This window comes from Rhincodon typus, chromosome 22 (assembly GCF_021869965.1).
Source record: "Rhincodon typus isolate 14 chromosome 22, sRhiTyp1.1, whole genome shotgun sequence".
In the NCBI taxonomy this organism is placed as follows: Eukaryota; Metazoa; Chordata; class Chondrichthyes; order Orectolobiformes; family Rhincodontidae; genus Rhincodon; species Rhincodon typus.
The window spans coordinates 31379978-31395678 of NC_063353.1; the positions used below are offsets into that span (position 1 = coordinate 31379978).

The 15701-nt window shown below is 44.6% G+C and overlaps 1 protein-coding gene across 1 annotated transcript in view; it reads right to left on the reverse strand.

Annotated features, from left to right (window-relative positions):
* The window catches only part of LOC109932154 (kielin cysteine rich BMP regulator), a 132690-nt gene that overhangs the window by 8242 nt on the left and 108747 nt on the right, over positions 1 to 15701 (reverse strand). Inside the window, exons 29-34 of the mRNA XM_048609973.1 lie at positions 14259 to 14341; positions 13263 to 13383; positions 11733 to 11815; positions 10133 to 10232; positions 6132 to 6220; positions 5791 to 5893 (exon numbers count right to left, since the gene is read on the reverse strand). Coding sequence (XP_048465930.1) covers positions 5791 to 5893; positions 6132 to 6220; positions 10133 to 10232; positions 11733 to 11815; positions 13263 to 13383; positions 14259 to 14341 — 579 coding nt within the window. The remainder of the gene's footprint in view (positions 1 to 5790; positions 5894 to 6131; positions 6221 to 10132; positions 10233 to 11732; positions 11816 to 13262; positions 13384 to 14258; positions 14342 to 15701) is intronic.

A 15701-nucleotide genomic window follows, 5' to 3' on the forward strand; every position in this document is an offset into this window, starting at 1 on the left:
GCTTGAACACATACCAAGAGGTTGAAGAACAACTTTTTCCCCGCTGTTATTAGACAGCTGAGTGGACCTCTCTAATTTTAAACCTAATGTTGATTTTGCTATTGTGCACCTTCTGTGCAGCTGTAACCCTGTATGCCTCGCTTTGTCTAAACAGCCTCTGATCTGTATGTCATGATCTGCCTGCACTGCTCACAACACAAAACTTTTCACTGTACTCAGGTACATGTGACAATAATAAACTAAATCAAATCAAATAATGAGGCTGTGATAGTTGGGGATATTTTAACGACCCAAATATTAACTGGAATCATTTTAGTGTGCAAGGTAGGGAGAGAGCAAAATTCTAAACCTGCATAGAGGAGAACATTTTTAGCCAGGATATAGAAAGTTCAACGAGGGAGGGGTCAGTTCTGCACCTAATGTATACAAATGAGCCTGGACTAATGGAAGGTGTATCAGGAGGCAGCGTTTTGGATTTTAATGAATGAATGTATTAGCTTTATTGTCACATGTAGTCACATGAGTAGTGAGAAGTTTACAAGTTTACGGTGCCATCTTAGGTACAAAGGTACCTTGGTGCAGATTCTTAGGTACAAATTCTTAGGGGGGAAAAAAGAAAAGAAGAAAATAAAAAGTCCAGCATTACAAACCTCCAAAAGTACAAAATTACAGCAATAAATTAGAAAAAAAAGAAAAAAGTTCAGAATAACAGTCCTTCCACAAATGTAATACTAAAAAAAATTTTAAAAAAGAGAAATGATTTTGATTCATGGCTCTGGGCTCCAGGACCTAGGCCCCCATTGGAATTCCAGGCTGGACCCCCACAATGTGGAAGGAAATGCACATGGAGTCACTGGCTGATGCTGAAGCTGCCGCAGAGACACTATAACTCGGTTCAGTTCTGGATAAGTTACGGAAAAGGAGAAGGATGGGCCAGGAACTGGAGTTCTAAACAGGGGAAAGGCTAATTTTACTAAGGGTAAGATATAATTTGGACCAAATGAATTGGGAGCAGCTACTTGCAGATAAAACTGTGTCAGAGCAATGGGATGCATTCCAGGAGGAAATAGCATGAGTATAGGGAAATACCATCCCGAAAAGACCAAGGGCGGGACCAGCACCAGGGAATCCTGGAAGTCAACAGGGATACAAAGGTTAGGGTAATACTAAAGAAAGAGCCTTCTGGTACATACCAAGGGTTCCTACTCCCCAAAGAAGTATAAGAAATATGGGGTACAGTGGTGGTTGTTGGGGGGGGCGGGTATCCAAGAAGGAAATTCCAAAGGGTTTTAAAAAGCATTCATGAACTACAAGAATAGCTAGGGAAAGAGTAGGACCCATTGGACAGCAGACAGGTAATCGGGGTGTGGATCTGGAAGAAAGTTCTCAATGGATACTTTACATCAGTCTTTACAAAGAAAAAATGGTGACACAATTATAGACATCAGGGTGAGGGACTAAGGACTATTTGAAGAAATGATACATATATATTAGACATATATTTTTATATATATTTAGAGACAGAGTTGGTGAGGGTAGGTTCTGTTGGTTTTAGCAGCTTTAAAACTGAACAGATGTGCAGGCCTGGATGAGATGTAGCCCAGGCTATTGACGGGGACAAGAGAGGAGATATTATGGCTCTGGCAGTAATTTTCAAACCCTCTCTGGCCACGCGTGAGGTGCCAGCAGACTGCTAATGTTATCCCATGATTTAAAAATTCGGAGGAAGGGATAAACCAGGAAATTACAGGCCTGTCCGTCTAACCTCCATGGTGGGGAAGTTGTTAGAGATGATCCTGAAAGTACATCTGCACTTTGAGGTGGTCAGCTTGGGTTTGTTACGGGAAGGTTATGTTTGGAAATGATTGGTGGAGGTTTTTTTTTGAGGAGATAACCAGAAACATTGATGAGAGTGCTGTGTTTATTGTGGATGTGGCCTTTAGCAACGTAACTCAAGGCAGACTAGTCAGGAAAATAACAGCCCATGTGATCCAAGGCACAAAAAAGTTTGACATGTCCTTTGCACTAAGGAGGGGTTGCTCTATGGATAAGCTGCAGTTTCTGAAATAATCAAACTAATTCTGAAACCAGCTTATTATCCAGCAAATGGGTAGCTGTAAGATTGTCTCTAGGCTCTCAGCCTCTGCAATTGCTCGATTCTCCTCCTGGCTGATATCCTGATTATCTGCCTCATTTTCAACATCACAAGACTATCCTCGATCCTCCATTTTATTCATATCCAGGGTATTCACCCAACCCAGGCCCCAGCTCCTTGACAGCTCAAGTTGTGAAGAGTACAGCACACCATAATCATGAGGGCCATCCTGTCTGGGCCCCGCCACTGCATTCCAAGCATGAGACTGCATCTTTAGGAAGCTTACAGTGTGTTCCACTTTGTCCCTGGTGGAAGGGTGAGCAGCATCTTTCATTGTGCATCTGCCTGCATTTTCTTTTTGAAAAGCTGTCACGTGCGATGTTCGAAGGGGTCCTCCTGGTCTCTGTATTGGCCCAGCACCCTGGAAACAGGCAGGACACCTTGAAATGCTGCAGCGGGTGAGAGTCATGGCAGCTCTCAGGATATTTGATGCAGAGCTTTGAAATGTGGTTTTGATAGTCACAAATTATTTGGACATTGACAGAGTAGAATCCTGTCCTGTCCTGTTCTGTTCTGTTCTCAAATATTACAGGTTGATGATAGGCCACTCTCAAAGCAACATGGGTGCAATCAATATTACCTTGGCCCTGGGACAAGCCAGCAACGGGTAGAGAATTTCAATGCTCTCACTGCTTGGCTTTCACTGACAAGGGGGAAGCATATGACGAGGTGAGCTCTGGTGAAACTGGCATCAGTTACACCCCAGATGCACTGATGGGTCAAGGTGCCAACGAGATCACCAGTTGCTTCCTAAAACAAGCCACTGGCATATAAATCAAGAGCAGCTTTGACAGCCACTAGGATGGGATTGTGACCCAGTCCTTGTGAATGTATGTCCTCTTTCAGCAGATGGCGTCTCTGAGATGGTGGAGTGGGACATCCTTAATCTTCACCATCCCTGTTGTTCAGGGATTTGTAGATAACTGCAGCAGAGCCTTCGTTTCCACCATTTCCCTGCAACTCCTCAGTGGATCTTCACTTGCTGTGTCTCCCTCTGGAAGCTCCTGCTCTTGTAGCCGCTGTCTCCTTCTCCAGTTTCTTGAGCAAGGTCACAAGACCACAGTGCATTGCACTGGGCATTTCAGTTTGGTTAGGAGGTGGTCAGAGAGGGCAAAATCAGAGAGATCACGCAACATTACTGAAGGGACATCTCTGAGCTCTCATGTTCATACCAATAAAGCTTAATACTCCCGCCCTCACATAGGGTGATGTGGAGGCTTCCCAAGGAGCTCATCATGATGCCTCAACATTGAGCTCTATGGTATGTGACTGCATCCAATTGCACAGGGGACACCCACACGGTCTAGGGCTCCACTGGGAGTAGACTCCAACCTATAATCCACCAAAACCTCCCTCCCATATCACAGTCCATGTTCTTGCTCAGCTGGAGCAGTACTGCAACACTCACTACTGGGAACATCAGGTTCTGCTTTAAGATCATCAATGTAAGATGATTTGTTGAGCTTACATGACAAAAGAAGCAATCAATACACACAAGATAATGCTTATGATTGCTTGAGAACACAGTTTGTTATCTATAAGCTTTGACAATTACTGTCCTCCAGGTGAAGTGGAAAGTGAAGGCAAACGGAAAGCAATGCTAAATCAGTGAAGGCATGGTTAATGCAAATGTCCCTTGTAGGGCCTCAAGATCAAAGTAGGGCCCTCCACCCCACAGAAGAAAATGATTACTTACTCCTCCAATGCGCATGCATCTCTTGCCCGTGTGTGAAGTTATTGTATAGTTTACTTTTGATCTGACATGAAAAAACTCAAACTTTATCCTGGTGACAGCAACTTGTGGCACACATTTCTCTCCATTCTTCATGTTCCCTTGTGTAATGCTGTCCCTGTGGCCTCAAAGACCCTTCAGCCTCCCTCACTTTGGGCTGAGCCCCTTTACATCACTACAAATTGGTCCATTTTGCCTCCGGAGGGTGCTATTCTGCTGCTGGACCAACACCTTCCCCATGTAGAGGCCAGAGTAACAGTGATCTGATTGAATCAAACCCTGCAGCCCCTACTTGGAAAGCTTCCAGTCCCCAGTGTGAGGTTCTCCCCCCTATTATCCTTAACTGGCCCCTATCACTGTGGCCGTTTCCTCACTGACCCAGTACAATGAAACTCGTTCCTAGACTTGATGTGCCCACTTCCCCAATACCATGGTCTTGACCCGAAAGGACCCCTGATGTTAGAAACCATACACTCCATGACTGACCATGGCTCACCCAAATGGACTGATCTCTCAAATGGACCTCCCCAAATGACCTACCTGTCATTGCAGACTGCTTGCACTCAATCTGCAGGACTGTTCTTGGCCCAATCCATCTACTGGAAGGACACAAATCCCAAGATCGCTTAGGACTAAATGCCTGACTGCGCCAAATCCTTGGACTGTAATCAGACAAGGCCCTTGATGTGACTGTGACAGTACCTCAGATTGCGTGTAGCCCACCCTCACCCCACCAGGCACTCACCCCTTTGACAAGCTAACCCACAGATATCTCGAAGTAAGCACCCAAGGTCTTGTGGACTAACAAGAAGCCTAAGATGCAGAAGATGCCTGGTCCATGTCAGAGCAAGGAATCCCATACAGAGGTCTGTCTGGCCGTCTCTGAATGCATTGGAGAAGCCTACTGGTAGAGGCCTTCACTACCACTCACCTCCTGAGCAGGTGCTTGAAGCCCTGAGGTTGTGGCTGAGTTAGACTGAGACAGAATATGATGATGATGATGCCGTGAGACTGGGCCTTTGAGGATGGAGGGTTCAGGAAGAACATACTCTCTGACCAAGGAAGGAGTTGTAGAGAACATGTGGTTCCATGAAAAGAGAAGCTGAATGTGCCAATCTGAGAGCGGCAATGGGCACTAATGGGGCAATTCACCAGGTACCCGCTCTGTTTGCTTAGTTGAGATTTTAATCTTGTTTCTTGATGGAAAGGAAAACTGGAAGTGCAATATGAACATGGCAGGTATTAATGAATATGAATGCATGGAAATGTACCACTAGTGGGCAAGATTCTGAACTCACCATTTAATGCTCAAGGACAAAATCAGGTGAATATTTCTCAATGTGGCGTATCTGTTTTTGTTTTCCCCCCGACTCTTGTCTCAGGAGTTATAGAGCTGTACAGCATGGAATCAGACCCTTCAGTCCATCTTGTCCATGCTGACCAGGTATCCTAAATAAATCTACTTCCATTTCCCAGAATTTGGCCCATTTCCCTCTAAACCCGTCCTATTCATATACCCTTCCAGATGCCTTTTAAATGCTGTAATTGTACCAGCCTCCACCACTTTTTCTGCCAGCTCACTCCCTACACACACCACCCTCTGCATGAAAAAGTTGCCCCTTAGGTCCCTTTTAAATCTTTCCCCTCTCCCATTAAACCTATGCCCTCTAATTTTGGACTCTCCCACCCCAGGGGAAAAGACCCTGTCCATGCCCCGCATGATTTTATAAACCTCTATAAGGTCACCCCTCAGCCACCGGCACTCCAGGGAAAATATTCAGCCTCTCCCTATAATTATGATTTAGTCATCTTGCTTACCCTTATTTTTGTCACACCAGGGAGGGGATATTCTGCCCATGGTGACAAATAGTAAACCCCAACCTTGACCCTACATCCCAGTTACCTTGGCATTCATAGCAGCATTGCCCTGGAGAACGGACCTTGATCAGACCATCATGACAGGTAACAGAGAGACATTCCTCAATATGGCACTCAATGTGTCCGAGCTATAACAGACCAAACAAAAGTAAGCATTAGAAAGGACGGTAATTGTGTGTTTGTGGGAGACTATGAGAAACTGATGGACCGTAACAGAGACAGTGAAAGAGAAACTGTAACAGAGAGAGAGAAAGAAATAATGAGAGAGAGAAAGCGAGAGAGAGAGAGAGAGCGAGAGATGCTGAAATTACAAGACGGAGAGAGAAAGTAACTGTGATGGAGGGAGTGAGTATGTGTGTAACCTACGTTGCAGGAACATGTTATGCATTCATCGACAGAATCGGTCCAGGTTTCACCATCAGAAACACGCCGGTTTTCAGCCTCAATAACACATTCTGCAGATTGAACAGGGAAAGAGTAAGATCAGGAACACAGTTGGTTAGATACAGTGTAAGGTTGTCTCTGCACCATCCCATCAAATACTCCCAGGGCAGCTACAGCATGGAGTTAGATATCAAGTGAAGTTCCCTTTACACTAAGGCTAGGCAGAAATCATGAACCTTGCTATTACTCCTGTTTCTGGCCCCTTATTGCCCACCTCCACATCCTTTGTTATTAAATCAAAAGAAAATAAACAGTGTGGCAAAGATTATTAGTAAATCAGAGGATTGGTGAATTTTTAAAAGCTAATAAAAGATGACCAAAAACCGAGGAACAAAATAGCAAGCACCATAAAAACAGATAGCAAGAGCTTCTTTAAATATATGAACAGGAAGAGAGAAGCCAAAGTTAACACAGGCCCCTTAGAGAATGAGGCAGAAGAAACAATAATGGGGAACTAGGAAATGGCAGAGGAGGTGAATTAAATACTTTGCATCAGTCTTCACCATGGAAAATATGAACAACATTGCACAAACACTAAATAATCAAGAGGCAAAAGGCAGAGAGGATGTAAATGTAATAACTACCATGAGAGAAAAATACAAAGGAAAATAATGGGGCTAAATGTCATTCGAGTATAAGTTTTCTGGTCTTGATGGGTTACATTCTAGGGATACTAAAAGGAGTAACTAATGGATGCACTGGTAGTAGCCTTCCAAGAAACCTTTGATTGTGGGAAAGTCCCAGATGATTGGAAAACTGCCAATATAGCACTCTTATTCAAAAAGGGAGGGAGACAAGAAACAGATAACTGTAGATCAGTTAGCTTAACCTCTGCAATTGGAAACATGTTAGAATCTAATAGAAAGGATGTACTAGCAGCACGTTTAGAAATGCATAATATAATCAAACAGAGTTAACAAGGCTTCATGAGGGGAAATCATGCTCGACAAGTATTATTTTGAGGAGGCAACAGGCAGAATAGATAAAAAGGTAGCCAGTATATGTCATGTATTTGGATTTTCAGAAGATGTTGTGTCAGGTACCACACATTAGGCTACTTAATAAGATAAGAACCCATGATGTTAGGAGCTGTAAATATGCATGAATAGAGGATTGGCTAATGAACAGAACTCGGATTTGGAATAAAAGAAGCATTTTGGGATGGCAACTTCTACCTAGTGGTGCTGTGGTAATGCTATGGCTTTGAGAGATGGATTTTGTCCTCAGATTTTTTTTATGAAGGTTGAGATCAGAGGTCTGCTTCAAAGCCCATAAAGCAAACAGTTTGAGAAGCCTTGGGTTTTTTTTTCTAAGGTTGGAACACTAGGAGCAGCCTGAATGGGTGGGGTCAACCTCCCACAGAACCAGGATTTTCAGTTTTAGTTTCAGTAGCAGCTGTTGCTGGGCTTCTGAAGCTGGGTTTGGAAGCTGCAGTACATCTCACCCTGCTACTCTCTCTCTCCGTTTTCTCTTAATATTTTTCCTCCTGGACTGGAGAATTGCCTGTCAGGCAATCTATTTTTCTGAACATGCCTTTTGTCAAAGGTATGCCAAAGGTTGATACTATATTGGATCAGCTTAGAAACTGTTTAGTAGTTAAATAACCTATTATTTGGTTAAGTTTTCCAGTAGAGTTAAGTTATTCCAACTGCTTCTTTCTTTTGTTGTATTTTAACTATAGTATATGAATAAAGTGTGTTTTGCTTAGAGCCGAATAGTCTAACCAATTGAATTGCACTTAGAATGCAATGCGTTCCATTAACCTCTAAAATAAAAAGAAGTTAGGCTCTAGACTTAATATGCTTTGAGGGGATTTGGTCTGGTCCAAAGCAGTGTGCCAGAGGGATCACGAGCCACAATTTTTTACAATATGTATTAATGGCTTGGATCGAGAAAAGTAACTATACCACAGCCGAGTTTGTGGACGACATAAAAGCACAAGGAAGGCAAGTAGTGAGGATGATGAAACAAGTCTGCAGAGGGCTACACACACAGTAAGTGAATGGGCAAAAATTTGGCAGATGGAATACAATGAAGGGAAATGTGAGAATAGAGGAACTATAAATTATTTAATTGGAGAACAACTGCAGAAAGCTGCAGCACAGAGGGATTTGGCAGTCCTCATGCATAAATCACAAACAGCCAGCATCTAAGTTCAGTGGACAATAAGGAAAGCAAATGGGATGATGGCCTTGAATTCAAAGGCAAAAGAGTGTAAAACTAAGGAAATCTCACTAAAACTATACAAGGCACAAGTTAGGCTAAACCTAGAATACCATGAACATCTCCTAAAATTGGAGGCAGTTCAGATTTGGTTCACTAAGTTGATCCCGGTTATGGAGGGATTGTCTTGAGGATAGGTTGAGGGGGTCGGGCCTGTAGTCATTGGAGTTTATAAAAATGAGAGGCAACCTGTTTGAAATATATTAGATTTGTAGGGGCTTTGATATGGAGAGGTGGTTTCCCCTTATGCCCTGAGGTCTAGACCTCAGGGCATAATCTCAGAGAATAGTGAATCTGTGGAATTCTTTACCACAGAGGGCTCAAAAGGCTGGGTCATAAAGTATATTCAAGGCTGAAACAGAGATTCCTTTTTCATTAAAGGAATCGGGGGTATGGGGAAGTGGCATGAAAATGGAATTGAGGAATATCAGACCAACCGTGATCTCACTGAATGGTGGGCCAAACATAGTGGGCTGAATGACCTACTTCTCCTCTCGTATATTACGTGTGCTCACAGTTGGGATCATTAATCACAGTGAGTTTGATCTGTTTTATATAGGTTCTGCAAAATGTCTTGGTTTTGTACTCTGTGCTCAATTTATGAAGCTGATGATACTTCAGGGTTCTGTACAATACACTTTACAATCATGGCTTTGTCACTTACAGATGTAGTTTGTATTTTAAGCAGTCAGCTCTGCTTCTTTGAACCTAGCCCTAGCAATAGCCGGACAGTAAGAACATTTAACAGGCATTAACCTCACAAAAAGCACCCAAACACCAATCCATGGACAATTGAGTATTTCTTGAAATAACAGTGATGTATTCTATTGGCACATGACTCTTGGCTTCTCTTGTAAGTTTAAAAATGGCAAAACCTTACAGTAAATTAGTACCAACCCACTGACCTGCAACATGAGATATCTGTGTTCACACAAGTGGGCTTCGATAACATAAAGAAAACATTTTTTGCAACTGTTAACACACCTTGGATTCAGTGCCCTGATGTTGGAATGACCCAAGGCTCCTGATTTGAGGTGGGAATTCTTAGCGTTAACATTCCTGCTGTCCTTCCTTAGGAAGAACGCAGCATGGCCAAGACTGGGTTGTGTCACCCAGAATGCATCCTGGTTGTGCAAACTAGTGGTCACAGGGACTTAGGCTCTGACCCTAGGACAAACTGGATCTCGGGCTCTGGAATGCTATCCCTAACTTGTGATCGATTGCTGAGCCAATGAGAAACGGGCAGTGCTGCCTGAGCTCTGTGTCCCCCAAAGGGTACAGCCCCTCGGTGCTTAACACTCTAGGCATCTCCTTCCTCTAGACCCTGCCCTACAGCAGCCTGTTAAACACTCCCAGGGAAGCCATGATGTGGAGGTGCTGGTGCTGGTCTGGGGAGGACAAAGTCAGAAGTCACGTGACACTAGGTTATAGTCCAACAGGTTTATTTTATATCACAAGCTTTCATCATTTCACCTGACGAAGGGGCTACCCTCTGAAAACTTGTGATTTTAAATCTGTTGGATTATAACCAGGAGTCATGTGATTTCTGACCTACTCTGAGGGAAGACACAGCACATGTTTAGATACAGAGTGAAGCTGTGGGAACAATGGGAAATTAGAACAAAAATTGTGGGGGGAGAAATAAACTGAAGGGCAGTCGAGCGTTTGAGAATCAGAGGGATAATTGGGAATAATCCTACCATCACAGATTGGGCAGCAGGAACCATCTGGAGTGAATTGTTCAGAGATGGAGCAGCTCAATAAAGGACAGCTCTGATGGATACAGATCCAGGTCAAATCCTGCAATAAACACACTGCATCATTCAATGGGTTCATGTTCAGTCCGTGACGTATAGCCTGTCCTGACTCAGCAACACGACATTCCTGCTCTCACACAGTGATCCCCACAACACACCAAGCTGCAGCCCTTCAGGAAGTCCAATTCACTTTCTTCACTCCTGCAACATCTTACAGGGATTGCTTCCAGACTATCGATGGTCACACAGTCTGAATGTGGTCACTGTAGGGTAGGGTCAGACACTGGTCTTTCACCCTCGGATTCTGGCGACAGAGAGTGAGGATGTTTATCAGTAAAGAGCCAGCACCATATCTGATCTGCCACAAGTTCCACAGTATCAACGACTTACCGTGTTTTAAGCACGTGCTAAGATGCAAAGCAGCAGCAGCATCAAACCTTTTCAGCAGAGAACAGATTCGATGTGGAGTAAACTCCCTCAGGACCCCAAACACTCCCAGGACAGGGACAGCATGGGTTAGATACACAGTAAAGCACCCTCTGCACTGTCCCCATCAAACACTCCCAGGACAGGAATAGCATGGGTTAGATACAGAGTAAAGCACCCTCTACACTTCCCCATCAAACACTCCCTGGACAGGGACAGCATGGGTTAGATACAGAGTAAAGCACCCTCTACACTGTCCCCATCAAACACTCCCAGAACAGGGACAGCACGGGGTTTGTTTATTCATTCAAGGGATAAGGGCATCGCTGCCCAGGCAGCATTTATTGCCCATCCCTAATTGCCCAGAGGGCAGTTAAGAGTAAACCACATTGCTGTGGGTCTGGAGTCACATGTAGGCCAGACCAGGTAAGGATGGCTGTTTCCCTCCCTAAAGGACACTAGTGAACCAAATCAATACAGAGTAAACCTCCCTCTGAACTGTCCCCACCATACACTCCCAGGACAGATACATCACTGAGTTAGATAGAGAGTAAAGCTCTCTCTACACTGTCCCATTGAGAAGTACAACATAAGTTTAGATACCGAGCGAAACTTCCTCTACACTGCGGCTGTCAGTTACCCCCAGGATATGGGGTTAGACACTGAATAAAGCTCCTGCTATATTGCCCCATCAAACGCTCCTAAGGCAGTTGCTGTAACATTGTGAATCTTATTGTATATAAACCCCACTGATGGGGGCAGGAACAACGATTGATTTCTCAGTCCTCAAACCCAAAGGCCCTGACACAAACTGGAGATTTTTGGTTACAGTTCAATTGAAATCAGTGAGAAACAGGAAAGGTGGTGAGGAGGAATCTAGCCAGTTGTATTTTTATAATCATGAAGTCCCAATGGCCATGATGCTATGTCTGTGTCTGATTAAATGGCGGTGACAGAAGGGGCCTGAGGGGTGGGGGACTGAAGGAAATGGGACCAGAGGTGATGGCACAAGACGTCAAGTCTCATGGATCCTCACTGATGCCTTGGGAAAGGCCCAATTCTTCTTTATGCAGAACCCTTTAGCCATTTATCCCAACCTGTGCGTTGTTGCACTCACCTTGCAATGACAGCTATAACAGGGGTCAGCAGAAGACAGCAGCTCACTTCCAAACAGCTCAGCAGTGCAGTTACTCAGTGGCTCTGTGACAAAGATGAACAGTATTCAATCCCAACCAAAATCTCTAAGTTCAATTGACTGTTTTTCAGAGGTGAACATTCGGAGCGCAAACAGCTGACCCTTTAAACGATAAGCATTGAGAGTCTTCTTGTGTCTATAGCTGGGGTGAGGTCTAAGACGCACCTGCAAACAGCTTGATAGTGCATCAAGCTTGGGAATGAGTAAAGGCAACAAGGGTCGGGGGGGGGGGGGGGGGGGGGGGGGAGAGAGAGAGAGAGAGAGAGAGAGACCGAGGCCGCACATGAGATACAGCCTGTCCTCAGCAGAGAGCATCAGAGACAGTGAGACTATTGGTTCAAAACTGCACCGCCACCCCCTACCCCACTGCACCAGACATAAACTTGAAGAATATTCAGAGTAACACTTGATTTCACGATAGGAGGAGGATTGTCCTGTTGGAGAGAATGTACTGAGGGAGTGCGGCACTTTTGGAGGGAATGTATTGAGGGAGTGCCGCTCTGTTGGAGGGAATATACTGAGGGAGTGCTGCTCTGTTGGAGGTAGTGTGCTGCGGGAGTGCCGCTCTGTTGGAGGGAATATACTGAGGGAGTGCTGCTCTGTTGGAGGTAGTGTGCTGCGGGAGTGCCGCTCTGTTGGAGGGAGTGTACTGAGGGAGTGCCGCACTTTTGGAGGTGCTATCTTTTGGGATGGGACATTAAACTGAAGTCTGTCTGCCCTCTCAGATTAAAAGATTCAAGTGGAATCTTTTATTGAAGAGGAGGACCAGAAGACTTAGAGTCAGAATAAAGGGCACAATTTAATGCTGAGATGAGAAGGAATTCCTTCTCTGAGATTAAGAGCCTTTGGGACTCCGTGCCACAGAGAGCTGTGGGAGCAGAGCCCTTGTGTATATTTAAGGCTGAGACAAATAGATTCCTGATCAACTGGGGAATCAATAGTTAGAGGGAAATGGCAGGAAAGTGGACGTGAGGAATGTCAGATTAGTCACATCCAATGGAATGGCTCAGTAGGCTCGAGGGCTGAATGGCCTACTCCTGTTCCTATTGTTTAAGGTCTAACAGTCCCTGGTTTTTTTGTGAACTCTGACTCACATCACCAAATGCAGATGGCCTGATCATTCTTATGGTGTTGTTTGGGACAGCTTACTGCGTATAAATTAGCTGTAGAGTTTCCTACATTACAACAATGCTTTAAAACTACTCCATCGCCTCTACTGCACTTTGGGATAATATGAGATGGTGTGAGGTGCTTTTTAAATACAAGTCTTTCCATTTTGCAATAATTTGCTGAAATGATTCAATAATAATTCAGCTGTGAGGTAGCTAACCATTGGAATATCTATCCCAGTGGAAGGGTGGGAATGATTATTGAGATGACATAAAATGCTCAGATTTCCAACATTGCTCGAGGAGGAGGGACCAGTCAGCACATTGTTCAGTGGGTACTCACGCGCACAGCTGGGGCAGCAGTGACCAGACGACGGAGCCACAATCAGATTCCTTGGGCAGTCCACAAGACTGGGGCATTGACGACGGTAACAGTGTAAGTGCTGCTCTCCATCCAGCATCACCTGTAGAGACAGACAAGAGAGAGCGAGCGAGAGAGAGAGGAGACAGAGAGCGAGGGGGAGAGAGAGAGAGAAATAGGGGGAGAGAGAGAGAGAAATAGGGGGAGAGAGAGAGAGAGAGAGGGGGGGGGGGGGAATGGAGGGAGGGAGCAGAGAGAAGTATTGTTTCTAGTTGGACTTGATTTGAACAATGGAGGATGGCCAACTATAAGGCAGCCATGAGACAATGTTGGTGCCAGGGTTTGTCAGAGTGGAGATAATCAATGTATTCACTCACTGGGCTGGTCATTCATTTACATGCTCTCACTCCATGCACAACAGCTCTCACCAGCAGCCTGCCCTCCTGCCCAAGGTAGGTACCCCATCAACCAAAGATTGTCCCCCTTTCCTGGATCACTCTACCCCCTCAATCACAGATTGTACTCTCCCTACAGTCTCTGTACCCACTCAATCACATACTGTACCCTTCGTACAGTCTCTAACCCCCTCAATCACTGACTGTACCCTCCCTATGGTCTCTGAATCCCCTCAATTGCAGATGGTGCCCTCCCTGGAGTCTCTGTACCCTCCCTGAACCACAGACCATTCCTTTACATTACAAAATGACTACATTCATTATACCCATGCTAGAATATTCCCTCTACTGAAGATCTCAACAACGTTATGGTAAATCAATCTGATCTGTTAATGTCTCTGGTTCATCATCTATCTAGACAGTTTAATGCCACTGTTATTCTCTATCCAAGCTGTTCCTTGTTGAAGGAGTTATCCCCAGTCTGGGTGCTTGCTCTGAGAATCGGTCAGATCGCTGATGTTTGCTGCAGCTCCAAGTTCAGACTGTGACTCCCAGTTAGTTTTAACGATAAGACAGCTCTTACCTCACAGGTACAGATCTCACAGGGGTCACTGCTAGGCTGGAAACTCTCACCCGGGCTGTATACACGGTTATTGTAGATGCAGTCTGTTAGGCATGGACAAACACAGTGTATGTTGGCAAACGTGTTGAATTGGCCCCGGTGCACAGTGTGAGAGTTGGCATTAACAGGTAGTGCAGAACTGGTGGAAATGGATAGTGCTGTAAAGACTGTATCTTATTATTTTCTGGTATTTTGGAGTGTGGACTGAAATGGGAAAAGAACTTTAAAACCAAGGATTGTTGAAAGCTTACTGCACTTCTTTTCAAAGCCATTAATGTGGACTCGTTGTAAGTACTGTTTACACAGCTGCTTGTACAAGTAGTCACTGAATCCTAGCTTACAGAAGAGCTGAGCCAAAGGGAGTGTATGAACAGAGATTTGACCAGCAACAAGTGGATGATTGGTCTGTAGTATAGTTATTGATGATAAAGGCCTTCTGCTTGCTAACAACTATCTGACTGGCTCCCACGTAGGTAACACCTTAGGGCTGTGAATTTTCTGGCAGACCAAATGGATCTCCATAAAGGCAGCAGCTCTCACTGTTCTGTGCAGTAAATAGCTCAAGCCTGAACATCAGCCAGTTTATTTCCCCTATCCAGTTGCTGTAAGCTGTGACTTTGAGTTATTAAATCAGACATTTATAAATGGGAATCAGTCACCCTGTGCCTCCTACAAACATGTAAAAGTGTCTGGAGAAGGAAGCTCAAAAAATCATCTCAGCAAAGCACAGGGCCCACTGAACTGCCTTGTCAGACCTTCCATCCACCCAGAACACCCACGTTTTTTGTGTGTAGAGGAGGAGTTTATACAGAGTAGAGCTTTAGCTAGTAGAGTTATACAACAAAAGTTCATAATTATTTACCTATAGAATCTATGTGTAAATGTTTTTAATCAGAATCTATATTGTGCACTGTTTTAAACATTCCAGTTAAGTACTGAAAACTGGCCTGTGTTTTCTGGAAACTTGCATTTGAGAGTTGGGTAAATTGGAGAATTCTGTGTACTTTTATAAAGCTTTAACTTTTGTGAAGACTCTGGCAAAAGTGGGGCTTCATTTCCAGCGTGTTACCCTAGTGACATGTAACAATGCATGATGGGCACTATGGTGTTTTACACGATAGGCACTGGGGGATAGTTTAAAGTTTTGGCAAAGATCTGTAGCTTGAGTTGTGGGTGAGGTTGTTGATTTGCTCACTGAGCTGCTTGTTCTCGTTCAGACGTTTCGTCACCATGCTAGGTGACATCATTAGTGGAGCCTCCGATGAAGCCCTTCACTAGGGGATATACATGATGGGCTTTGGCGGGGATATACACAACAGGCACTGGGGATATACACGACAGGCACCGCGGATATACACACATCGGTCACTGGGGAGTGGGCGGGGGGGGGGGGGGGGGGGGGGG